This window comes from Brienomyrus brachyistius, chromosome 2, assembly GCF_023856365.1.
Source record: "Brienomyrus brachyistius isolate T26 chromosome 2, BBRACH_0.4, whole genome shotgun sequence".
In the NCBI taxonomy this organism is placed as follows: Eukaryota; Metazoa; Chordata; class Actinopteri; order Osteoglossiformes; family Mormyridae; genus Brienomyrus; species Brienomyrus brachyistius.
Window position 1 is genome coordinate 2,319,692 of NC_064534.1, and position 26,346 is coordinate 2,346,037.

The window sequence follows — 26,346 nt, forward strand, 5'->3', positions numbered from 1 at the left end:
ACGATCAATTAGCACAGAAATGCTAAAGCTCAAGCAATTGAGCTCCCCTGCCCGTAAGACCCACACGTGTGCCTGTGACACGGGGCCCCCCCTTCCGCCCCATGGCCTCTGCTTCCTCCTCTGCGTCCTGTCAGGTTGTTAGGTCTCTAGCCTTAACTCCCAGGGTCCTGTCCTGAGGCAGCGTCCCGCCCTCTCCTCCCAGACTGTCCTCTCAGCAATTGCTGCTAAATTGATATTTATTTTTACTACTTTTTTTTGTTGCTAACGGCTTGATCATTTTTCGGGAAGAATGAGCACCTTTCACAGCTTATTGCCATATGAGTACAAATGTTGAAATGGGATTACAATGGAGCCCTTAAGGAAGGCAGATGAGGTGCTTAGATTATTAGAGTGTCAATTAACAGCATCTGGGAAGGGCAGTATTACAGCGGTGACAGCCAGTTATATTACAGGATACGAATGGACTGTCCGAGGTACAGAGAAGGCCCCTGCGTGGCTCCGTGGAGATACATGCGAGTTGGCTGGTTTTATACAAAGTAATGTACATTTTTGAGGGAAAGCAGGAGGGAAAGCAGCCAGTTCCGGCCGGATTGGGGGTTTAGGTCTGACTCGGGGACCTCACAGCAAACCCACTCTGAAACCAGCAACACTCTGATCTTTGATTCCGAGCACCCTGACCCACTGAGCCACACTCTGCCCTTCTTTGGTTGGACCCGGTGACTTACCAGTAACCCCCCTGTCCTGGAAACCCCAACGCACCCCTCCCCAAAGTGTTCTGGTTTTTGAGGTCCTGCTGCAGTGGGTGAGTGCATGTCGTAGCCTGTGCTGCCGGTGTGATGAAGCCCGCGAAAGGTTTAACGTGGAGGCGGGACGGCCCGCGAAAGGTTTAACGTGGAGGCGGGACGGCCCGCGAAAGGTTTAACGTGGAGGCGGGACGGCCCGCGAAAGGTTTAACGCGGAGGCGGGACGGCCCGCGAAAGGTTTAACGCGGAGGCGGGACGGCCCGCGAACTCGCCCCATCTTCACAGAAGGCAGGAAGACTCTCCTGTCCCACTGTTAAAACGGGTGTCCTGGTGTCATGTTGCACTTCCCCACTCTTACGGCCTCTTCTCCCTCCATCTTCCCCTCTCCTCCCCCTGTCCCTCCCTCTCTCCCTCTCTCTCTCTCCTCTGCTGCCAATGAGCAGGACAGCAGCTGGTGGCCATCACATCCTGGGACTCCTCTACCACCGCCCTATCTGCACACATTCCTTTAGTCACCCCTTTTGGTGGGTACCCCCCCCCCCCATCGTGTGCCCTCCCCCTTGGTGCAGGGGGAAGGCCTCCTGCAGGTGGCGCTGTTGTCATTTGCCCATGCACCCCGCCTTTGTTGCCCCACTTGCAGCCACGCTGCTTCATGTCTCCACACATGTTGTCTTCATGCACACCCCTGCTCATTGTCCCTCCAGCGCCCCCCTGTGTTGAGGGAGACTTTCCCTCCAGTGCAGGTCCTGCCGTCTGTGTGCAGCTGAAACATGGTCCAGCTTCAGTCCTTCATGTCTGTCTGTCACTCACTTTCAGACATTAAGATTTATTTTCGGAATTAAGGCTTCAGGCTGCTTTTCACATGGGTCACACTCTCCACTTCATTCCACACACTGTCGCTGTGATTCTCTCCCATCACCCCTTGGGGGCGCTGTGCCTCTCAGCGGGTAGCCGTTCAGGAAGTAATGCAGAGTGAAATTCCTTTGCTCTGGGATCCTGATCTGAGATCAGTCACCGCCCAAAACGGCAGCGAAGCCACATGATGATTGCTGTTTAGCCAGCTGACGGCCTGCATCGTCTCTTGTACCTGTACATGCTGCCTGTGCCACGCCTCCCCCCCGCCCACCCCCACCCCCTCCCCCACTGCTCACCCTGCCCTGTGTCCGAGCTCTGCTTGGCCTGTGATTCTCCGGGCAAGCTTCCAGTCTGCTGTTCCGTCCGAGTGTCTGAGCGGAGCAGGATGGTACGAGAGAGATGGATGGGTAAAATGCACCAGGCACCTGTACTGCTGTTTAATGACCTTCCCACCTGCTGCCCTGCAGCTTCCCGCAGCCGCAGTCGTACCAACATCGCCCAGGAGGGGGAGCCAGAGCCCAGCTCACAAGAGTCTCTACAGGAAGTGATGCCAGAGGAAGTGCTTGTAATGTCACTGGGCGCCGCCCCCCAAACCGTTCCGGGCATGATGTCCGAGAACGAGGTATGGATCCTTTGGCCTCTAAGGGTGTAAAAAATAATAAAAGTTTGAGTGAAACATGTTTGCTAACCCTGAAGCAGAATGTACTGTGGTAGGTATAGGAACAGGTGAATACTAACACTGTCAACAGCAGACCTGCTCAGCTGCCCTCCCTGCCTATCGTTTTAAATTCTCTCTCTCTTCTCTGATTAAATAAAAATTGTGAACAGTCAAATTCCTTTAGGCACTAGAGTTTTCCTGGATTAGTTAGGCTCGCCTGGTGACCACCTCTCCCCCACACGGGCAAGGTGCTCACACTGCAGCTGGTGGATGGGGCGCAGGGCGAGGCTCCTGCTGACGACGCCAAGCTCCACGGGAAGCCGGACAAGACGCTGCGCTTCTCCCTCTGCAGCGACAACCTGGAGGGCATCTCGGAAGGTGCGCTTCCCCAGGCTGCCAGAAGAGGGCACACATTGGCATAGCTGTTACACGAAGAAGTGGTTTAATAGCATCTTCAAAACGGTGCTTGTGTTTTGATTAACGCCTAGTGATCTTCTGATGCCTAAGAGTAGGAGCCTGCCAAACTGCTCATGGGCTCGTGTCTTCTGGGTTATCCACAGGGCCGTCAAACCGCTCTAACTCGGTATCGTCACTGGACCTGGAGGGCGAGTCAGTGTCGGAACTGGGGGCAGGGCCTCCCGGTGGCAACGGGGCTGAAGCACTACAGCTGCTGGAGCATGAGCAAGGTGTCTGCCTGCCTGCCCGCCTGCCTCTCTGCCCGCCTGTCTGTCTCTGTGTGTCTGCCTGCCTGCCTGTCTATACCTGTCTATATATGTGTGTGTGTGTGTGTGTGTGTGCGCGCCTGCCTGTCTGTGCCTGTCTTCCTGTGTGTATGTGCCTGTCTCTGTGTGTGCGCCTGTCTCTCTCTCTCTGCGCCTGTCTGTCTCTCTCTGCGCCTGTCTCTCTCTCTCTGCGCCTGCCTGTCTGTGTATATGTGCCTGTCTCTCTCCATATGTTTGTCTGTGTGTCCGTGTGCATCTGTAAGCGCGTTTGTAAGTTTTTCCCTTTCATAGTGGGTTGCCTCGTTTTGGGTGTAACAGCATAGCCACAGTCACTGACTCCGATACCTTGGTGTGACTTGTGTCTGTCTTTAATTATCCTGCTGCCTGCTCCTCTATCTGCTCTGCACTTTAAGATTGAAGTCATTGGCTTAATCTGGGCTAATGGGTTTCCGAATTACTGCTGGAAACTTTTGAGTTTTCTGTTTCCTGCAAGATTCCCTGTTTCCCCTTAACCAATCAAAGAAAGTGAAGTGGGAAGCTGCTCTAATATGTTACTCAGTTGATGGGTGTAGTATGCAGTCTTTAGTGGGGGGGGGGGTACAGTCAGCCATTCACACATGCATGGGTTAGAGAGGAAGATCCACTGCCAGTATGAATAATACTTGGGTCCAGTATTAAAAATGCAAATATTCCCTGCAGTGACAGGTTTAGACAAAACATGTCTAACATTAGCTAACAATCTGAGTGAGGCTAGTCGGCGAAACAGACAAACCTTTTAATATTAAAGAAATAGTATGCATTTGCAAGAACAAATAATACATAACAGTAATATTTATGTATTATATGATTTTATGTCCTCCAGATCATTTGCCGTGTTTATATAGGTTTGGCTTACACACCCCATTCAGTGTTTCCGTTTGATTATTCCTGGCCAACTTAAGTGAATAAGTGAAACCTCAGGTGTCAAATTGGCAAATCTGGAGGGGTGACTGTACCGCAGGAGTTCCTGTGTGGGGTCACTCGGAAGTGCGCACCTTCTCGGGCCTATCTGGGCCACGCTTTGGTCCTCAGCCTCCTGGATGACTTGCTTCCCTCTGACGCAAATCGCTCTGCCCTGCAGCCACCACTCAGGACAACCTGGACGACAAACTGCGCAAGTTTGAGATCCGCGACATGATGGGCCTGACTGACGACCGGGACATTTCTGAGACGGTGAGCGAGACTTGGAGCACGGACGTGCTGGGCAGTGACTTCGACCCCAACATGGACGAGGACCGCCTGCAGGAGATTGCAGGTGAGCTCAGCGCGGCCCGGCCAGCGAGACGCCCATTAACCTTTCTGCAGGAGGCATCGCTCACTCACCGATTGGCTCTGTCCAGATGTGTGATTGAGTTGTCACTGAGCTAATGGCTGCCTGAAATTATGAGCATGCCTTCCTCAGTATGATAGATGGCTGGAATTAGTGGATTCTCCATAATTATTTAAAATATTCGAGTGGATGTTTGTGGCTGTCGACTGATTTAATTACAGTGGACGCATTCAGTCCTTCAAGTTCATGACATTGAGATTTACCACAAACATGAGGAACTGCAATATAGTTTCGATGATCAAATGTAACACTTTATTTATATTGAAAAGGGAGGTCATGCAGCATTGATTTTTAGTAAGACTTCTCAGTGTATTTTCCAACGTATTAACAGAATTGAACTACACTGCCACCCAGTGGCCTGCTCTCTATATTGGATTATACTGCCACCCAGTGGCCTGCTTTTTACATTGCAGCTTGTCTTTTCAAGGACAAACCCATCAATGGTACCTGTGTACCATGCATGTGTGCGGCAGAGCATGACATAATGCACTACAGTGAATATAACATTAACCATGTTAGGTGGATCCATCTTATGTTCTCTATGTCCAATTAAAAAACAGGTCTTCAGATCAAAGACATAAATACCTTTTACGAATGAGCCCAGCCTTTGAGAGACACACTAACAGCTAAGAGACGTCAGTAAAACGCATGAATAAAGCCGCTCTCTCTGCATATGGTCTGGGTGCAGATGCATGTTTTTGTGTTCTTAGAATATTTGTTCATTTTCAGCTTCAGCTTGCAGTCTTAATCTTTTTTTCCTTGTACCTCTAACATTTAGAGAATGAAAACATTATAACTCATTTTTATTGTGCAGCTTTCTGGAAGAACATGCAGGCTCAGATGTTAGACATGTTGGCATCATTGGCAAGCAAATTCCGGGACAGTCAAAGCATGCGCTTTCCCGTCCGCTAAAGTCCGTCTCCGGTTTGAGCTCCTTGTGGAAAGTCACCCCTCACTGGTGATGATAATAAAGAGCCGTCGGTCCCGCTTGGCGCCCACCCCCACCCCCACCCTCGTCACGGACGGCTGACATTCGCTGGGTCCCCGCAGTCTTATTGACCTTGGTTCCCACTCATTTGCATCCTCCATTTTTCACGCCTTGGTATGTGGCGTGGTGGGACTTTTCAGTCATTAAGTGAATTTACAGCGATTTCCTTATGTGTTTTCTCCAAGGGACTCAGTTATGAGATGCACATTAAATATCCATTAATACCTCATTATCCCACTGATAAGATTACCATGATAATGAGGCAGAAATTCTAATTGTTTCACTTCTTGTTGCGCCACTCATTTAATCATCCACCTGAAAGGCGGCCGCTGCGAGCCCCTACCTCGACGACTGTAAACAGCGGCAGCGGGGCGGAGCCCCCCTCGAGGGCCCCCGTCCCCTGCCGGGCTTGCCGACGGATGGGAATGGGGCCACGCCAGGGAGGGGCCATGTTGCTGCAGGGAGCCTTCCCACCCGAATGGTTGCCAAAAAAGTGGAGCTGAGTGTTTCCCTCCTTGCAGCTGCTCCATGTTCCTGCCCGCCGCGTTCTGGCGGCTTAGCCTCCGTCGCCTTGCTGGGGGCCGGGACAATGCCAAAGCGCTGCGCGGTCACCAGGTCGAGGTCGACTTTGTGAGCCCAAGCTCTGCTTCCTGTGTGTAGGAGCCGCTGTGGAGAGTATGCTTGGCAGCCTGCTCTGTCTGCCGGGCTCCGGCTCCGTCCTGCTCGACCCGTACGGATCCACCATCTCTGAGACGACGAGCGAGGCCTGGAGCGTGGAGGTCTTACCTAGTGACTCAGGTGAGCTTTCCTGGCCAGTACCTGGTTTCATGGTCCACCTCTCCGCGCCGTGCCGAGCCGAGGGAACCTGCCGCAGCGTTTTCTGTGAGAAAGAACCGTCCCCCAGCCAGACGAGAAGTCAAACTGGCCGGGGCCCTCTCCACCCCCAAGTGGCCTCTGCCCAAGACGGGCCAGCAGGCCCCCGCTCGGGCCCCGTGTGGGAGTCCCTTTGGAGCCCCACGCAGATTGGGGACAGTACCTCTGTAAATGTCATAAGGCTCAACGGTCCAGCACCTTGACTAATGACGAAAGTATATAGTGATCAAAAGCCTTAGATCTGCCGACCAGCAAAATATTTAGGTGGCCCCGCTTTTCCATGTGTCCGTAGTGAGCCTAGGTCGGTGGACTGCGCTGAGATCCCAGGTTTGGTGGAATGCTGGATGCACTCACTGCGGGTTTCGGCTGGGCCACCGTTCAGCTCCGCGCATGGAACCGCTTTTTCTCCAGAGCAGTGTTTATCGGGGACCCGAGTGCGAAGCGGCACTGTCGGGCTCGGCGCCGTTTGTATGCTCTTGTATAATTTGCTGCTTTGTGTAAGGATGTTAAATCAGGAAAAGGCAGGAACTGCCTCAGATGGACTCGCAGGTCACTGGAAGTGACCGCTTGGCGAGAGCTTCCATCAGGCGATGCCCTCTGGTTTTAGGTAACACTGATACCTGCGCACTGTCCCCCCCCCAGAGGCCCCTGACCTGAAGCAGGAGGAGCGCCTGCAAGAGCTGGAGAGCTGCTCTGGGGTGGGCAGTACCTCTGACGACACCGAGGTCAGGGAGGTGAGCTCCCGGCCCAGCACGCCGGGGCTCAGCGTGGTCTCAGGTACATCCTCCCCCAACCCTGAGAATGCCCCTCCTTCCATAACCCCCACAGTCCCATCTGTGAGCGAGGCCGACTTCGACAGCTTCTCTTTTCCACTACTATTCCTGGTTTCTTTTATCGTGGTAGGCATAAGTGCCACATCCGAGGACATCCCCAACAAGATGGAGGACCTGCGCTCCGAGTGCAGCTCCGACTTCGGGGGCAAGGACTCAGTGACGAGCCCGGATGGGGAGGAGTCGGCTCACGGTAAGGGGAGGGTCAGAGCCGGTCAGGGTATCCTGTGTCTGGCTGGCTTCCGTCATGCTTTACCAGCGAAGAGCCAAAGTGGGCAAGTTTACAGATTTACTGGGGGGAGGGACAAGGGCGTCACCGGGCCGCTAACCTGCCTGCTCTCCTCCCCGTGCTGCCAGGGGCGCACCATCTGACGTCCCCGCCTTTGCAGGCTGAGTCCCTCCTTGCTATGTTCGACCCCCTCGCCTCCGGGGAAGGTAATTTCCGGCACTGGGGCCAAGTGCGCATTTCAGTCGAGAACCACGCTCTTACACACACACACACAACCCTAAATGTGCCGAATGCACTGTTTGTCCCGCGTGGGTGTGAGTAACGGGGGCTGGGTGCCAGCGAGGGGGTGACAGGCTGAGAGACCTCACCCCAGGCTCGCTGGCTGTCCCCCCGGCTCCCGGCAGTGAACAGGTGGCCTGCCTTCACCCCAGGGTACAGCTCTGCTGCTCGGGGCTCTGCTCACTATGTGTGTCTCTGTGTGTATCTGCGTCTGTCTGTCTGTCTGTGTGTGCATGTGTACATGCTTGCTGCAGAAACGTGCGCAAGGGGAGAGAAATATTTATGACACCATTACTGCATTGTTATTTGTGCTTTTATTCAAATTTATAATGAAAATGAGTCGAAAGGGGGCAGATTTTGTTATGGGAGCCGCCTGTGTCCCTGAAGAGCAGGATGCTGGGTTCAGGCATGTGCTCACAGAGGATGCAGCCCTGCCCCCAGGACTCCTGTAACCCCAGGGTTAAGTCTCACACAGCGCTGACGGTGGTAGGATGGGGATCGTGTCCAAAACCCACTGATGCCCACTGATACCCGCAGGCTCCTGCACGGGCACCATCGTGCGGCCCAAGGTGCACCACACCCGCCCATCCCACCCCCCGCCGGACCCCCCCATTCCAGAGGCGTGCATCCCAGGTCAGGAGCCACGCCACACTGGTGCCCCCTTTTGCCCACACAGCCTGGCTCAGCAGGACCAGCGGCACTCGTACCCAGACCGGCTGGTTCGCAGCCGCAGCTCAGACATCGTCTGCACTGGCCGCCGGCCCACTAGCGACCCGGGTCTCAACCGGCGGGCTGTGCCTGAGGATCGTGAGCTGGGGCCCGCTGGCTTCGCCCTAGGACCCTCGTCCTCTCCCAGCAAGGACTCTCTGAAAGGAGAGGTATGCCTCAGCCAATCACTGCCCTGCACACAGTCCCTTAGTTTGGAACCACTGTGTGCTGCATACTGGTGTTTACAAGGGACGTTGTGCTAACAGCTCTCACCTCACCCCACGTACGTCACCCCTTACAGGTGGAGGAGAGGAAAGACAGTGATGACGAGAAGTCAGACAGGAACCGACCATGGTGGAAAAAGCGCTTTGTGTCAGCCATTCCAAAAGGTAAGGGTGGTGTGGGGGGATCAGCCAACAACTGGGAGTGCCGACATGCCGTGGTGTAGAGTGACAGTGCTTGTCACAGGTTTTATTGCTGTACAGAACTCATGTGCTCTGTAGGTGATGGACTGAGCGTGATAGCAGGGCAGGAGCCAGATCTGAACCGTAACACAAGGTCACTCACTCACTGGCCCAGGGTTAGGAGTCTATGCTGTCCCTCCTTAGGGCGCTTTTCCACTACATCAGGTACCGTACTTTAAATACTTCAAGAAAGTACCAAAAGTACAGTACTTCAAGGTGCTGGTTTTCCACTGGTTTAAAAACGGATACTGGTGGTAAACGACATCACAACGTGAAGAATTTTGTTCTGAATTTAAAAAAAAAAGGCAATAGTATTTTGTTGGACTGAACAGTGGGGGGCACAACTACCTGAAAAGTTAGCTTCGATGACCACTAGCTTATTATATGAATTGAGTTTCAGTTTTTTTTTGGCTCTGAAACTCTTAAAACACAGAGAGCTGAAATTCTAACCTGTTTAGCAATTTAGTTCTGCAGTGCTGGAGTGATTACCTGGGGATATTTAGGACTCATTGGATTCTGTAGTGTCTTTGGAATACATTTTTCGATGATATTCCATTTGCAAGATATGCAATTTTGTCAGAGGAGTGCTATTCTGCGACTGACCCATGTTGACTTTTTGCCCTCAATGAAGCCGCTTGGGGACTACAAACATGGCGCCATTTACCCAGAACTAGGAAGGAGGGTCTCAGCTCTGTATTGGTCCATGGTTATGTCAATCAGAACCCGGAAAATAAAGGGAAATAATCACAAAGGAAGAAATCCAGCTTTGTGATACAGGCCCCAGTTCTCCACTTAGTTCAGAATATCCCAGTTTAAATGGACTTCATCTTTGTTCACATACATTTAAATATGACAAGTTATCGACCAATCACATCTTGCTTACACAGTCAACCAACAGCATTCCAGATCGACTGTTGAGGACATGTTCACAACAGACTGGAACAAATATGCTTGATTTTAGTATTTACAAATGTTTCTGGCCATTAAACTTTATTTACTTTACCTGCAAAGAAATGAATGTGGACTTACAGTTAGCAGAATTACATTTAGCTGAAGCTAATTGGTCCACTAAGAGTTATCAAAGTAATCAAAACACAAATCTGTTAAATAGGTTAGCTTTGGTAATTAGTGGTTAGCGGAATAGCTGGACCATACCCACCACTGTACAGTCAAAAGTTTTGAGAATGACAAATATTAAGTCTGCTGCCTCAGATTTTATTATGGCAATTTGCATATGCTCCAGAATGTTATGAAGAGTGATCGGATGAATTGCAATTAACTGCAAAGTCCCTCTTTTTTGCCGTGAAAATCCAAAAAATCCTTTCCACTACATTTCAGCCCTGCCACAAAATGACCTTCTGACATTTCAGTAATTCTCTCGGTAACACAGGTGAGAGTGTTGGCTGGAGATCACTCTGTCGTGCTGAGTTAGAATAACAGACTGGATCTTTTAAAAGGAGGGTGGTATTTGAAATCATTGTTCTTCCTCTGTTAACCATGGTTACCTGCAAGGAAACACATGCAGTCATCAATGCTTTGCATAAAAAGGGCTTCACAGGCAAGGATATTGCTGCTAGTAAGACTACACCTAAAACAACCATTTATCAGAAGATCAAGAACTTCAAGGAGAGAGGTTCAGTTCTTGTGAAGAAAACGTCAGGGCGCCCAGAATGCTGTTTGCATAACCAATCGACAAGCAAAGCTTTTGCAAGTCCCATCCCAGAGTACCAAAGTACCAAAATAGTTCCCCAGCTGGCTTGGTACTTTAGGTACTGTAACCTTTGGTACTGGTACTTGACCAGAAGTCAATAGAAAGTACTGATAGTATGGTACTTGGTATGGTGGAAAAGCACCCTTAGAGCCAGAGACAAACCCTAACCCAGCACATAATTAAAGTTCTTGAGTTTAAGTCTAAAGTTTGTGGTTCCTCTACTCTATTTAATCGTTGTATGGCAAGTGTTACTACCAATGTGGGACTCCTCTTTTGTAGAAAACCCAAAATATTCCCAAACTTTGGACTTAACAGAGCATCTTGGAAATGCTATTCTTAGACCCCATGGTTTACAACAGTTGTGCATCACCTGCATATTATCTACGTACAGTTGATCAAGTAGGCTTAAGCCTGAAACACAAGAAGTTCCGGATAATGTTATTAGTCTTCATTTAATTTGTTTCAGATTTGGATAACGTTCAAATAATTACGTTCCATATCGTTACATTTGTTTGATGGTAGAATTGCCTTTTAAAGAGTTACTTAGAGTTTTTGAGCTATTGAGGGCGATATTCTGAATACATAAAACTAGTTAGCTGTACAATACATGAGCTGTGCAACAAGGGAACTTGTTATAATAATAGCTACTGAAAAATAGTGCTGGTAAATATCTGTGGAACAAAAGTATAAACATCAGGCATCCAAATTATGTGTTTCCGTCTAGTTACTGAACACAGCAACAGGGTTCACAAACATTTCATATAGAAATGCAGATTGAACTGCTTGATAGTATCTAAGTTTACATTTAAATAAAACTCGCCAAAAATAGAATTAATCTGTTTAAAATATAATTTTATTTAATAGTTAATTTCTTATAGTATCTTACTTCAATACTCAATTTTAAGTAAAAGGGGAACTTGCAGACAAACATATTGTTCACTTTTGGTTTTATACATTACATATTTGGCATAGGAAAGTAGACGATGTTTAAAATGTCTTGTGAAAAACCAAAATAACGAATAGGCAGATTAAATAAATGAACACCATCTTAATCATTAGGTTGGCAAACTCTGCGATTAATTTTGGGAGCGCGATTATTTGTGCTTGAATTTTGAGCATGGTTTGTTACAACCTTAGTAGGCTACTGTGTACAGGAGAGCAGCTAAGCGGTGTTATGCCTGGCCAGTCTGGGTCCCTCCAGAGCATGAATGGAGACAGAGTAGCGGGCAGCAGCCGCTCCCCTGCGCGCAGTGCCGGCTATGCTCTCTACAGTGCGGAGTGTCCCTCCCAGCCCAACACTGTCTGTCCTGTTCCCACGCAGTGCTCTATTGGACTGCGGAAAGCGAAGTCGCAGGTAACGTCCCCCCCCTGGGGAAGCCCGGGGATACCTTTGCCTCACTGCCGCCCTTTCATGGCCTCACCTCATGTTTCCCTCACTCATCAGTGGGCTTTCTCCTCATTGGTTTAATTTGCTTCACATGTTGGGTGGCCTCGGTGGGATTGGCCACTCTGAGGCTGAGAGAAAAACAGCATTCGCTGTGGAATATTTCCCTCGGACATGTGAGATGGCAAGTAGGTGTAGCTTGAAGGATGCAGGAAACTCAAAGGCTGCAGAAGGGCTGTGTTGTTGTAAATGAAGTACCTACCCTGAATTGTAGTGGCCGCCAGCATGACACAGCCTCCAGTTAGAGCCAGGTCCTCGGCTGGCGTAGAGGCCGCCAGTGTGACACGGCCTCCAGTAAGGGCCAGATCCTCAGCTGGCGTAGAGGCCGCCAGTGTGACATGGCCTCCAGTAAGGGCCAGATCCTCGGCTGGCGTAGAGGCCGCCAGTGTGACACGGCCTCCAGTAAGGGCCAGATCCTCAGCTGGCGTAGAGGCCGCTAGTGTGACATGGCCTCCAGTAAGGGCCGGCTCCTCGGCTGGCGTAGAGGCCTCCAGTGTGACACGGCCTCCAGTAAGGGCCAGATCCTCGGCTGGCGTAGAGGCCGCCAGTGTGACACGGCCTCCAGTAAGGGCCAGATCCTCAGCTGGCGTTGAGGCCGCCAGTGTGACACGGCCTCCAGTAAGGGCCAGATCCTCGGCTGGCGTAGAGGCCTCCAGTGTGACACGGCCTCCAGTAAGGGCCAGATCCTCGGCTGGCGTAGAGGCCGCCAGTGTGACACGGCCTCCAGTAAGGGCCAGATCCTCAGCTGGCGTTGAGGCCGCCAGTGTGACACGGCCTCCAGTAAGGGCCAGGTCCTCAGCTGGCGTAGAGGCCGCCAGTGTGACACAGCCTTCTATAAGGGCCGGCTCCTCCCAGCAGTGTGTCCTCCTTTCTCATAAATGGATGGGGAAATAGAACCTCATTCATGGAACTCATTCATGGTTCTGTTTTGGGAGGGGCTTTCTCTGCCTCACAAGCCCTGCTCCCGGTTTCCCCAGATGAACCTCTGAAATCTTGGGACACCCTTTCACGTCACCGGTGTGCCAGGAGTGCTCCCAGTGTCACGATAGATTCGGCTGCTTCACTCTTGCCCGTGAACATGGCTGCTCATGTAGGACCGCAGTGCCATGTCCATTGCTCTGCCGCCTCGTTCTGTTCACCTTGCTGTAGCTTAGCACGCTGGGCTCCGATTGGCTGCCCTCTGACCTTGCCTCCCCACTCTGCCTGCCCCCAGCGCCTATCGCTGCTTTCCGGAAGAAGGACAAGCACGAGAAGGAAGAGCTGGGTCCCGAGCGTGCCCCACAAGGTCAGTCCCAACCTCGGCCTCCTTCCTCGTGGGACGCTGATGCAGGTCCCTGGCTCACGGCCTGTCCCTCCACTCCTGCAGATGACCCGCTGCCTCGGCACAGCCGCCAGGCCCAGGAGGCCGAGGACATCTTGGACAAGTACCGCAACATTAAGCGCAGCAGCCCAGGTGATAGCATGGCGTCCGCCGGGGCCACTTATGACGGGCAAGGTGAGCAGCGGCCCCTTTGGCCCCTAGTGAAGCCTCACATGGCATCTCGGGGCCTTGGGTGAGGAAAGAGGGACATCTGTTTAGTCTGAAATATATAAGTCTCATTGTGTGTCTATGACCGTCTTTCTGTCTGTATGTGTGTGTCTTTGGGTGTGTCTGTGTATGTGTCTCTGTGTCAGAGCCCTGTGGGGGGGATGGTGAGAGCATTCACGGCTCCCCCAGGGAGGAGGCCCTCCAGAATGTCTCTGCGGACGACCTGCCAGATTCGGCCAGCCAGACGGCCCAGCCGCAGGACTCCAAGTTCTCCTTCAGGTATGTGGGGGGTCACCCCGGTCTCACTCCACCCCCTGCCCTGATCTTGCCCTCTGTGCCCCCCCCCCCCACAGCTCATGCCACCTGACAACATCCGTCCTTGTTTCACACGCTCCACCCCCCACACAGTGATGCCAAGAAGAAGCTCCGCCTGGCCCTGTGCTCCGCCGACTCCGTCGTCTTCCCTATGATGTCCCCGGCCAGTACGCGCAACGGCCTACCCGACCACACTGACCCCGAAGGTAGGAGCAGGGTCCCCAACATGGGCCATCCACCTGTCTTGGATGAGGAGCCGGGTAGCCAGGGAGTTGAGGAACCAGGATCGTTGCTGCCCGTGAGGACAGAAGCTGGTGGCATGGCAGGCAGTCCTTCAGGGTTAATCCAGTGTTAGTCAGCTCTGAAAGTGGCAGACATGAAACAACTGGACTTAATGCATTATCCTATTACAGCTGGTGATGCTAAATTCAATTTTTGGTATGCAGAGCACAGGAAGCCTCGCCTATCCTGTCCGGATGTCTCCTTTAATGCGCGTACATCAGGAGGAATATTGTCCTGTCGCGTGTCCGTGGATGGCATGTGCTCTCCAATGACAGACGGGCATAATTGCAAGACCTCTCTCTAGTAGGATACGGAGACCCCACCCCCACCTCTGACCGCCGCTTCCTGTCTCCCCCCAGACAATGAGATCGTCTGCTTCCTGAAGGTCCAGCTGGCAGAAGCCATCAACCTGCAGGATAAGAACCAGATGGCCCAGATCCAGGAGACCACACGCTGCGTCAGCCGATTGGACACACGCACCTGCCGCAAGCTGCTGGCCGCCATTGCCGACGACTACAGGTGAAAGCGGAGCACGTGAGGGGGTGGGGCCTCGTTTATATTGGGAGGGGCCTTATTTGTGTTCGTGGAGCTGACCTTCCCACCAGTACCTCCCAGTTCAATTCCCTTGTGTCCTGCAGTTGGACTGTCTTAGCTAAAACTAATTTGACTGGTTTACTAAAGCTATTCCATATTAAATAGGCTTCTGGAGACTCCACAAGTGTCCTGCTCCAGTTAGCCTGTGACTTGTTCTGATTGGAAGTGTCAGTCTTGAAGGTGCTCAGTGTTTCTCCTGATTCCTGCTACTCCCATTGTTTAGCCATTTGAGTAAAACATACAAATATGGCCGACATGCTGCGGTGTGGGTTAATTACTGGTCAAGTTAACTTTCAGACTAATGAAATCTTCCTGTAGAGGGCGCCACCACAGATCCTAACCCTGATACCCTGGCCCCCACGCATGCAGGAAGCGGGCACCTTACATCGCCTACCTGACACGCTGCCGGCAGGGCTTGCAGACGTCACAGGCTCATCTGGAGCGGCTGTTACAGCGGGTACTGCGGGACAAGGAAGTGGCCAACCGCTACTTCACCACTGTGTGTGTGCGGCTGCTCCTCGAGCGTATGGAGGCCAAGATGCTCGACTTCATCCGAGGTACGTCCGTGTGCCGGGACTCAGGGCGGTGGCTTGTTTTCCTAACCGGTTTGGTGGCATGCCTTCCAGGGTGCCCCCGTCTCCTGCTCTCAGTGATCTGGGAGGCTCCTTATTCTCTGTGCCCTTATATTATAGTGAATGTGGGAAACAAAGGGTGCGGGTAGGGCCACGTATCAAGCCAAAGCTCCTAGTAATTTACACTTACTCTGTGGTAATACTAGTAGGGTAATTCCTTACACACGTCCATTTGTCACTTCCACACAGCTCATACACAGCTCATACAATTGTAATGATATGTTCCTGTGCTCGGAAGGTCATGGGTTCAACTCCTGTGGCCAGCAGAGTAACTAGAGTATCAAGGCGCCTAACCCCAACTGCTTCCGGGACACTGGCTGGCCCTGTCATCTGAGCCTCAGCTTTCCTCTCTGCTAAATGAGCCTCGGCTTTCCTTGCACTGCTAAATGAGCCTCGGCTTTCCTCGCTCTGCTATATGAGCCTCGGCTTTCCTCGCTCTGCTAAATGAGCCTCGGCTTTCCTCGCTCTGCTAAATGAGCCTCGGCTTTCCTCGCTCTGCTATATGAGCCTCGGCTTTCCTCGCTCTGCTATATGAGCCTCGGCTTTCCTCGCTCTGCTAAATGAGCCTCGGCTTTCCTCGCACTGCTAAATGAGCCTCGGCTTTCCTCGCTCTGCTAAATGAGCCTCGGCTTTCCTCGCTCTGCTAAATGAGCCTCGGCTTTCCTCGCTCTGCTAAATGAGCCTCGGCTTTCCTCGCTCTGCTAAATGAGCCTCGGCTTTCCTCGCTCTGCTATATGAGCCTCGGCTTTCCTCGCTCTGCTATATGAGCCTCGGCTTTCCTCGCTCTGCTATATGAGCCTCGGCTTTCCTCGCTCTGCTAAATGAGCCTCGGCTTTCCTCGCTCTGCTAAATGAGCCTCGGCTTTCCTCGCTCTGCTAAATGAGCCTCGGCTTTCCTCGCTCTGCTAAATGAGCCTCGGCTTTCCTCGCTCTGCTAAATGAGCCTCGGCTTTCCTCGCTCTGCTAAATGAGCCTCGGCTTTCCTCGCTCTGCTAAATGAGCCTCGGCTTTCCTCGCTCTGCTAAATGAGCCTCGGCTTTCCTCGCTCTGCTAAATGAGCCTCGGCTTTCCTCTCTGCTAAATGAGCCTCGGCTTTCCTCGCTCTGCTATATGAGCCTCGGCTTTCCTCGCTCTGCTAAATGAGCCTCGGCTTTCCTCGCTCTGCTAAATGAGCCTCGGCTTTCCTCGCTCTATTTGGTGTACTGTATATACTTCATATTTATTGCCGGCAGGTTCCGTGTCGTACGCATGTGTCCCCGTGTGTGAGGCCATCGGGTCCCATGTAGTCAGCTTGTGTCCCCTGGCCAATCAGTGTATGTGGCTTTCTGCCCCTCCTCAGCGTTCCAGGCCTGCACTGCGGCCGATGACAAGACTGCAGCAGTGGAGGACTTCCTGCGATACCTGTACGGCGCGATGGCCCACGACGCCATCTGGCAATTCGCCAGTGAGGAGCAGCTGCAGGACGCGCAGATGGCCATTGAGCGCAGCGTCATGAACCGCATATTCAAGCTGGCCTTCTACCCCAACCAGGACGGGGACATCCTGAGAGACCAGTGAGCAGGAGCCAGCCGCATGGCCTATGTGATGGAGGGGGGGGGGGCTGTTTCTCGTTACGGAGTCGATGATTATTTGCGGTCCGATTAGCCGGCGCCCGAGGGCCATGTCCGCAAAGGTCGTATCGACCTGCCGGTTAAAGGATGTATTGAGCCCGCTTCCCCCCTCGCCTCAGCATTTCGGCTATAAATCAGTAACGCTAAGGCAAAGTACGTGACTGATGCATGCAGGCTGATGCTGACAACGCTTCTCTTTCAGACTCTTGCAGGAACACATCCAGAGGCTCTCCAAAGTCGTGACAGCCAATCACAAGGCTCTGCAGATACCAGAGGTAACGCTTCCATCTCTCTGTCCCGCCCACTTCCTGCTCTAAGGGTCCACTTGCCTTTGAGTTCTGTGTCTATTTTCTTGCTCCATAATAGAAGGAATTTTGCTTGTAGTTTTTTCTGACTGCAAGGAGTGTCTCTGTGTTTTCAGTCAGAATGGCATTGAAACCTCAAGGATGTAGTTAAACCCTTGAAAATTTGTGACAGTCGCCCAGTGTCTCTCCGTCTCTGGGTGGCTCCCCATAATGACCATTACAAATCACAGACCATTACCGGCAGTAACAAATGCTCAGCTGGGACATGAAAAATACACACGCCTTGTATTTGGAGATTTACGGCAGGCAATAGCTGAGTGTGCTGGGTCAGAGGGCGGGTCCCTGTAATCTCGTGCTCTCGCAGCTCATTGGTGGAGTGGGATGGCCTTGAAGCGCTCTGACCCACCGCTGCGGAAAGAGAACCTCTATTCTCAGGCGCTTTTGAATTTGACAGATTTTAATTCTGGATATCGGATCTGTGAAGCAATCAGAGCTTGTGTACAAGTAGATGACTGCGATTTATCATAGCTGCTGAAGGTTTTCTTTTTTTTTTTTTTTACTACTTATGTGCACAAGTTCATTAAATGTGAGTCTGATTAATAGTAGGGCACATCACTGGTAATTAATAAACAAGCCAGAAGCCAGGGAACCTCACAGGCTCCATTTTTGTGCTGGTTTCGGGTTCATCCCCAGTAGAGGGATGCTGAGGCACTTCAGGGTAGGTAGGGGCTTCTTAACAGGGCTGCGGGTCACCTGCAAACGGCACGCTTTTTCCTAAGCAAGTGGGGTTAAGGGCCTCGCCTGACAATAGGGGGGGAGTAGAACCTGTGACATTCTGGTACTGTATTGCCTTCTTCCCCGTTTTATTTCATTCTGTGTAGGAGAGGTACAGTTGGTTTAGATAGTCGTGGGTTTTCCTTTGTTGCTTTGTTGAAATCCAAATCCGAGGCTAGTTGTTCACATCAGAAGCAAGTGCCTTTGCCAGATGTACCGGCACACCATCTGCCCTGTGTCCCCCTACCACAGGTGTACCTGAAGGAGGCGCCGTGGCCCTCGGCACAGGCCGAGATCCGCACTATCAGCGCCTACAAGACGCCGCGCGACAAGGTGCAGTGCATCCTACGCATGTGCTCCACCATCATGAACCTACTGAGCCTGGCCAACGAGGACGCCGTGCCCGGTGCCGACGACTTTGTCCCCGTGCTCGTCTTTGTCCTGATCAAGGTGGGGGGGGCGGGCGTATACGTGCACACTTGTGGGGACACCTCCCTCCTCAGATGGAACTCACGCACACCGATAGGCTGACTGTGTCTGACGTACGCAGAGCCTTGGGCTTCCAGCCCATAATAGGCATCAGCATGACATCTACCACAGATAATAAAATGTACGTTTGCTTTTCCTTGGCTAATACTGGCTCCCTAATGGTGTTTATCTGGCAGTATAGCAGTGTGATTGAGAGTTCCTGCATCCGCAAGCTGAGCTCGCTGCCATTAGAGGCAGAATGACTTCTAAGCGTTTGGGTTCCTGCTCACGCCATCGGAACGGAATGGGACGGAGATTAGCGAACGCCTTGGCGTGTACCAGCGGGGGGCGGGGGCTGCCTTTCCATAGATATTTACATAATGGCCTCATTAAGACCCCTAATAAGAACACTAATGTCGGGCTAATGTGTTGGTAAACATGGTCTGAGTGAGCTGGAAGGTGGGGCTTACATGAGTGCGCTCGGGACACGGACCGACCCTCTGCCAGCCACATCCGGATTCCCTCCGGCCTCTAGTCACCAGGAAAGCTCATCAAAGGCGGAGGCAGAAGGGAGTCCAGCAGGGCGGCGCCCTCCTTGCAGGCACCTGCCGCTCATGACCGACTCTGACGCCTCCTGCCTGCTACACCCTGTTTCTACCAGGGAGCCAATTAGCAAGAGTAGTAGGTAGCAAGGCGGGGAACCACACAGAAGGTTGCTGGTTCAGTTCCTAGCTGCATCCAACTGTTGTACCTTTAAACCAGTTGCCCAGCTTGATGTTGTGCATACAGCATTACTTAGTTATATTTTACTCTGTGAGATGAATGAGTGCGTTTTTATGAATGATAACTAATGGTTAGCATTCCTGCACCTTGTGACCCTAGTGTGACACTGTCCGTCCCCCCCCCCCCCCCCCCACCCAGGCCAACCCACCCTGCCTGCTCTCCACCATCCAGTACATCAGTAACTTCTACGCCAGCCGGCTCAGTGGGGAGGAGAGCTACTGGTGGATGCAGTTCACGGCCGCTGTGGAGTTCATCAAGACCATCGACGACCGCAAGTGAGGCGGGGTGGCTGGGGCAGCTCCGTGACTGTCCCCCTGCCTGCCCCCTCCCTCCGTGACTGTCCCCCTGCCTGCCCCCTCCCTCTGTATAGCTGTACATAGAGCATAGAGGACAGCAGACCTGACCCGCCCCGAGCCTGCCGAGGCTTGGATCACCTGGAAACACCAAAACGGCTTCTCAACCAGAAACTGAATTCCTGTCTTTTTTTTTAATTGCCCATTTCTCTGACACTGACCAGCGGGTCTCTGCTTTTCAGAATTTTATATATATTTAAACACTTAGAAATAATGATACATAGACACCGATCAGACAGGTGGAAAAGGGACCAGAGTGACAGTGTGCTCTTGGGCGTGCGCTGGCATGGGGGCGTACCTGCAGGGGTGGGTGCTGCTCCGGCCCGTCATAGACCTACCGGACCCAGCAGGTAGATTCCAGGTGTCCCCGGCTTTTACCTGAAGGGTTTATTTCGGCATTCCTGGACAGTTTCCTGCGAGTCGCGCCTTAGGAATACGCAAACTGGTTAAGCTCACCTCATACTGTTTGTATTGCTGACTTGCAGCTGGCTTGCTGGGTGGCTCTCTGCTTGACGCTGTTTCCACCAGTTTATCCTGCCTGGTCTTGAGATCGATGGCGGGATGGAGAGGACAAGGGATGGTTTGCCGTGGTTTAGGATGAGACCAGATCCTGTGAATTATGAGGGACAATCACATCTCGCAGGTTCCAGATTTTCCAAAGCTCCCTGATTGGTCAGGTGTCATGATCCTCCCCTCCCCCCCCCTCACTTCACACCCTAGAAGCAGTGCCCAGTGCCTTGGGATGCGTGTGCCAGTTATAGGACACGGAGCAGCTCACTGCCCCACCGAGCAGGAGGGGGTTTACCAACTGGATTGAAGGACCTCGGTCAACAACCCCCCCCCCTCACCACACCCTTCTGTTTACCTTGCCACCAAAGACACCCCTCCCACTTTGAATCCCCCTGGGTCATTTAAGCCTCCCAGCCCCCCACTGTTTTTGGCAAACTAGCCTCCATTTTTCTTTTGTAACAAACACTCTGTCTTTCAGTGTTACAACTCCAGTTTTAAGTGTGCAGTTAGATGGTGGAATTCTTTTGGGGAAACATGAGGATGATCATTTTAATAAATGTAAGAAGAATTCGCTTTAAGGTCAGCTGAAGTCCGGCCGCTGGGTTTGTTCCTCTCATTGCGGTCGAGTCTCGTCTCAAACAAATGGGTCAATGCGTGTCGTGTAAGGCTGTCTCTCTCTCTGTCTGTCCCTCTCTGTCTGTTTCTCTCTCTCTCTCTCTCTCCCTCCCCCTCTGTCTGGCCAACGCGGAGAGCCCCCATAACGGCGTGCGCTGATGCGGGATGTAAATATCTAGGCATGCAGACACTGATCTGATTAAAGCTCCACCTCCTTGCAGGTGTCAGAGAGGGACTGTTAACTCATGTATGTTGTTGGGCTTTTTTGGGGGGAAGCGACTTTCCTAAAAACGTTCTCATCTTCCCTGCAGTCAGAGGAAAGTGCTTGATGATGGCAGGTGTCACAGGGTCCCCGGTCCAGCGATGGGTTCTGGCCTGGTTCTGGCTGCAGATAGAGGAATGTTCTGTTTATGTGCACTTTTGCTAATGGCTAAGTATTGTATGTCCCTGATTGTGTTCTATAAATGCTTTTCTCCATTGTATTAAAATATAACAAAAACTCTAATATCCACTGACTTTTGACTTAAGTGGTGACTTCAGGCCTCCACTGGTTATTTAAAGGACTTTTATCATTATTGTTTTTCTTTATAAAAGCGAGATGGAACAAAACTTTCTACTCAGCTGCCAGTTCCTTTAAGAAAAGAGATTTCTTTCTCTCCAACGTGCATGCATGCGTGTGTGCAGGGGACGCTCGGAGTTATCCTGCCGTTCTCGGCACTCTCATGTGCTCGGGGTCACACCTGCACACCTTTCTCAGTCCCGTCAGCTGTGGCCAGCGAAGCCTCCGCTTCCAATATTTTTACTGTGAAGACGTGGGATTATTTTGCTGCTTTCCGGAGACCCCAGAGCTGAGATTTTGAGATGTGCAAGGTGACGTGGAGTCCGAGTCCCCGGTGATGCAGAGTATTTCTCAGGTCTGCGCTTCTCTCAGAGACGCGTCTCCTTGGGTCTGTCTACACGAATTCCAGCCGCATTTCTAGGGTTACTTTATGAATAGGTGCTTAGATATAGGAATAAACATAGAATAAAATGTAGTTACATCGACAGTAATATTGTAATTTAGGTGGCAAGATGATGTCATCACACGCCACAATGCGAACTGCAAAGGTCTGTGTTTCTGGGTTTGACTGAACAGTAGGTCCACTTCGATCTGCACTCTGGTTTTAGCTCGGTCTGCTTTCATTTCCTAAGAAAGGAATGGTGTGACCTGGCCTGTGGGCCTCTGTATATATACTGGATGTCTAATAAAACACTAACAATTTATACATTCAAATACATTCCGAGTTTAATTTGAGAAATGCTGTTTAGTGTTTATCCATCCTGTGAAGTCACCTTGGGTTTGTGAAAGGCGCTATATATATATATTACCTATTGTTGTTAGTCCCCTATCAAGCTTTTGAAACGTTTAACATCCTTGATTTAACTGTTTTGGTGAGGGGGGGGGGTCTGTTTTAATGGGACCAGCAGAACCGTATAGTGAGGTGAAAACCTGCCAGGTTTATCCAGGATGCTGAATGTTAGGGTGTCACTTTCCCACTAGTTGGTCCATTTTGAAATGCTTCAAGATGGACCAAGCTCTCTGTCTGGCGCACACTGGGGGGATGCATCCTGTCCAGACTGATTACTGCATTATAATAAATTCAAAAGATTCAAAGGATCTGCTGCATTTCCATTTTCTGACACTTTTGCGATTCATCGCATTTTAGTGCATTTACTTTTGACCCTCCCCCCCCACCCCGAATATTGGCGTAGCACAGATGTGTTTATAAGTCATCCATTAATAATTCACTAACTGCGTTACCGTGGGAAATGGGCAGAAAATAAAAATGCAGTTTGTGGACAGAGCTCCTGCTTCTCATTAAGAGATGGGGGGAATGCGGAGGAGACCAGAGCTCCTGTGTGTCATCAGCAAGTGTCTGTTTAGACCTGAGGTGACACCTGATTGGACTGCTGCACACCATCCTGCGACAGGCACAGGCCACATCCAATCGGCTATTGCTTGTCAGGTGGGGTGGGGGGCGGAGCAGAGGAAAGGCATTTATTCATTGTAACTCGGGATTTATGCTCTAGACAGAGGAAGCACGGCAAAGCCTTTGGGCAGTATCAGACTAAGTCCTGCAGAAAGGTCAAATGGACCCCAGTCATGAGAAGTTTGGGGGTGGCAGCGTATATAAAGATAAGTGAGATACTGTTTTTGTGCTGCGAAGAGGAAAAAGCAACGAATTAGACAATTCAACTTTGAAAGTGAAGTGGTATCCATGTAAAATCATATGAAGTGTTTGTTTCAATCATCAATCCCACCTGGAAGCTGCAGCACGCAACCGATAATGAATACAGACTGCTGGGTGGGTGGGCTGCCTTCGCTTAGGTCGATACTTGCGACACACAAGGATTTTTAAACTTGATGTGTCGGCCATGGCGCACCTCAGCAGTTATCTCCGCATTCTAGCAGGGGAGAAGCACCTCAGCCAGACGGGGATTCAGTGAGGTGTACGTCGCCCAGCAGGAGTTCCGGCCGCCATGTCACGTTTGCGCATGCGCACAGGTTATGCGCGCGCTCGGACCGTCCCTTAGACAGATGGCCCACACGCGATGTTTAATTACTGCAGGAAACGGGTGCAAACGGCTGATTTGTAATCGGAGTTATTTCCCGTCTAATATCAGGCCGCACCTCCATCCTTTAACTGTGAGCTGCCGTCTAAATGCACACGCGGTGGGGTACCGGCTTTGCGTGGGAATCGTTACCGCGGCTTAATTTGCATTTAGATTTGTTCCAGCAACTTGCGCGTGTGTTCGCACTCCCCGTGAGTACCGGCTTATAAAGAGATTGCTGAAAGAAGTTCTTATTTTATTGTAAATCTCATTCTTTTATGCAAACTAGCGAATTTACCGGGAGCGACTGAGGCCACTTATTGTACTCGCCGGTAAATGATCAGCAGCCCTCATGGGAGTAACGCCGACAAACGCCGTGCTGTACGTTCGCGCCCTGAGCCCTCCCCGGTATGCTGCTCCCCATCCGGATGCTCCATGACTCCTCACGCTTCGCTTAGCAGCCCGTCAGCAGACGTTCGCCGGGCTTTTCGTACTTAGCAATAAGTACTTCCATGTGTAAATACCGTCTTGCTGGACGTGCTGCGTGGAGGGTCAGGCACAGGAGCTGCCAGGGCCTGACGGGGGGCGACTGGCTTCCACATTGATGTCAGATTGTTGAATGAGGATATAAACAGCCTGGGGGGCTGCCCAGATGGCGCTGAAATCACAGATAATAAGTCCAGCACAGCGCTCACATGACGTCACACTGGTGTGCACCGCGCGCCCACTGTCTCCGAGGTGGGGAGGCTCCCCTCCACCCCCCAAATAAATTATATTTTTCTCGTCACTCTTATTTCGTTATTGCCACGTCAATTCACGCTTGTCGCAAACAAAGGCGGCGCGGTTTAACTTATAATTAATATTCTAAACTAAGTTAAAAAATAAAATAAATGTAACATGAATTAACGTGGCGTGTCACTCACACCGATGCTGCGGCCCAGAAGTAGGATGCGTCGATCAGTAACGAGCATGCAATGTAAATGACGTGCAATGCGTGTATTTCATCTTAGTTTACTGCCTGTCAAAACTGTGACAAATTGCAGCATGCAGACCTGTTTTGATTAATATAAGGACGCGATTTCTAAACAGGGACCCAGATCATTTACTGTTATAAAACCTTAAATCCAAAAAAGAAGGAAACGACGAGCAGTTAAAATTTAGGAACAGAGTGCGGCGTCCGCGCTCCCCTTTGTGGATAACGTGGGCAGAGGGGTTATGCTCTCAACATGTTCTGCTTCCTATGGTAAACAGTCCCGCATTCCCCATTTGTATAAAATATTAAAACTTATTTAATAAGTATTTCATGTTTTGCATGGACAGCGCAAATGTAGCGTAAAATATACATCCTTTGAACATAATTCATATGTTTACTTTTTTAATTCACAAAACATGTAAAAACCCCACTACGGTATAATGGGCATGTCTTACAAAGCTATACCGTTTCTTCAGCACAGATCCTGAATACTATAATAATTTGCTTATCACTATCATGGCTCCCCTCGTTGAATCTCTACTTCGGTAAGATAACTGCATCATTTGCCATAGACTGCCGTTTGTGGACGTTGCCAAAATTTGTTACACTAACTCACATTAACCGATTTTCCTCGGTAAAGGCGCTAACAAGCAACCCAATTAAGTATGCAGAAATAGATTTGGTAACGAACAGTGTGTGTGTGGTGTGTGTCCAGTGATTATTCTATTGTTTTACCTTTCTTATTAAATCTTAAATGACAACTGCAAGGTGTTTTTCATTATGAATTCCAAAGGGGGAATGGCAGAAAAAATGTCTATTGTTGCTAATATCTTAACAGAATTTTGTATAATGTCTTTATAAAGCATGAAATAACTTAAAGATGTTAGGCCACAGTTGGGATTATTTAAAAAATGGTATTAATTTGACTGATCAGTTGAATTCTAAAAGTGAGTCCTCGGGGAACATTATGACAAAAATGAACCACTGAATTCCTAAATCAAGGGGGAACAATCTTACCCAGAAACAGCCATTGTGTCTGCAGGTTTTCACTGCAACTGCCTCACATTACTAATTAGAGGAGTGTTTGGCTGAAGAGTCCTCACACCTGGGTTTGAACAGCTGACCTACAGGTTACCCCAAAAACCTGCATACACAGCGGCCCCACCCCGCACAACCCCTCCCAAAATCTTTGAGTCAAACTCTTTAAAATGTGGAGGCCATCGCTGTGAAATAAACTATTGTACTAACGCTCTGCTCATAGGTAACACGCAGTGTGTAAAGGAAGAAGAAGGCCGACATTAACATGTCTCTAATTTATAGGAATTTAGGAGAAATCGCCTTGGAACTCTTAATCAATTTATTAGAGTCCATTTTTTGCATCACTCCCAAAAATAAAGAAAAAAGTTTTTGATTTGTTTTTTTAAAAGAGGCAGCGACCCGAGGACGGGAACCTCGACGTCTCCGGATTCTCCACACTCTTCTCTGGAGAACCGCTTCTTACCCAGATCTCGTGCCGATATCAGCGGCTGCAGTGTGGTGACACATTTCCTCTAATGAGGCATCTACGCTATGGTCTTGTGTGCAAAATGACAAGTAATTCAAACTGGAGAAGGGGGCTTTTTTTGGAATGGGGGGGGGGGGGGATGCGCAGGAGCTTCCATTTTGAGAAAAGGGAAAAACGACTCAAACTATTTAGGGGTCATGAGGCTTAAATGTGTGAATGTGAATCACATGAGTCTGTTTCATTGCCGGTTTGTCAAACCGAAAAACCACATTCAGCTAAATTCTCTTAGCAACGCTAAACCTGCCATGATGTAGATGCCTGTATGACGCTCTTATCTAGCCAACAAGCGAGTGTTTATTTCACACATTTTCTCTGCCCAGTGCCTTTATTTTTTATATGTAGTCATTTACGTGTGATCCCAGACCCTTACATATTTCTAACCCCGTGAACTACCTGGGTCTTCGCCCTGTGATCCATCTGCCCTTAAACACTGCTTACAGTAACTTGTCCGGAAGGTAACCTCACCACCATGGAGTTTGTGTGTTTAGCTCCAAATATGATCAGGGATGCCGATAAGTGATTCTTGGGCTTAGAAGGGGATGCATTTAGTTTCACACACTTCAGATCGAGTTGAAC

The 26,346-nt window shown here is 50.6% G+C and overlaps 1 protein-coding gene across 6 annotated transcripts in view; it reads left to right on the plus strand.

Annotated features, from left to right (window-relative positions):
• Nucleotides 1–21,146, plus strand: part of gapvd1 (GTPase activating protein and VPS9 domains 1) — a 37,918-nt gene extending 16,772 nt beyond the window's left edge. For 3 of the 6 annotated variants that reach the window (XM_049001116.1, XM_049001117.1, XM_049001118.1), the window contains exons 8-29: nt 1,187–1,267; nt 2,066–2,220; nt 2,505–2,634; nt 2,817–2,942; nt 4,099–4,272; nt 5,996–6,133; nt 6,851–6,985; nt 7,112–7,231; nt 7,396–7,473; nt 8,084–8,424; nt 8,556–8,643; nt 11,751–11,783; nt 13,087–13,158; nt 13,240–13,368; nt 13,548–13,680; nt 13,810–13,922; nt 14,358–14,517; nt 14,962–15,149; nt 16,563–16,776; nt 17,036–17,108; nt 18,165–18,362; nt 19,302–21,146. In XM_049001116.1, the coding sequence (XP_048857073.1) occupies nt 1,187–1,267; nt 2,066–2,220; nt 2,505–2,634; nt 2,817–2,942; nt 4,099–4,272; nt 5,996–6,133; nt 6,851–6,985; nt 7,112–7,231; nt 7,396–7,473; nt 8,084–8,424; nt 8,556–8,643; nt 11,751–11,783; nt 13,087–13,158; nt 13,240–13,368; nt 13,548–13,680; nt 13,810–13,922; nt 14,358–14,517; nt 14,962–15,149; nt 16,563–16,776; nt 17,036–17,108; nt 18,165–18,362; nt 19,302–19,442 (3,020 nt within the window). In that variant the 3' untranslated portion in view covers nt 19,443–21,146. The remainder of the gene's footprint in view (nt 1–1,186; nt 1,268–2,065; nt 2,221–2,504; nt 2,635–2,816; nt 2,943–4,098; nt 4,273–5,995; nt 6,134–6,850; nt 6,986–7,111; nt 7,232–7,395; nt 7,474–8,083; nt 8,425–8,555; nt 8,644–11,750; nt 11,784–13,086; nt 13,159–13,239; nt 13,369–13,547; nt 13,681–13,809; nt 13,923–14,357; nt 14,518–14,961; nt 15,150–16,562; nt 16,777–17,035; nt 17,109–18,164; nt 18,363–19,301) is intronic. The other 3 variants (XM_049001119.1, XM_049001120.1, XM_049001121.1) reach the window with 3 other exon arrangements.
• Nucleotides 21,147–26,346: the final 5,200 nt, after the last annotated feature.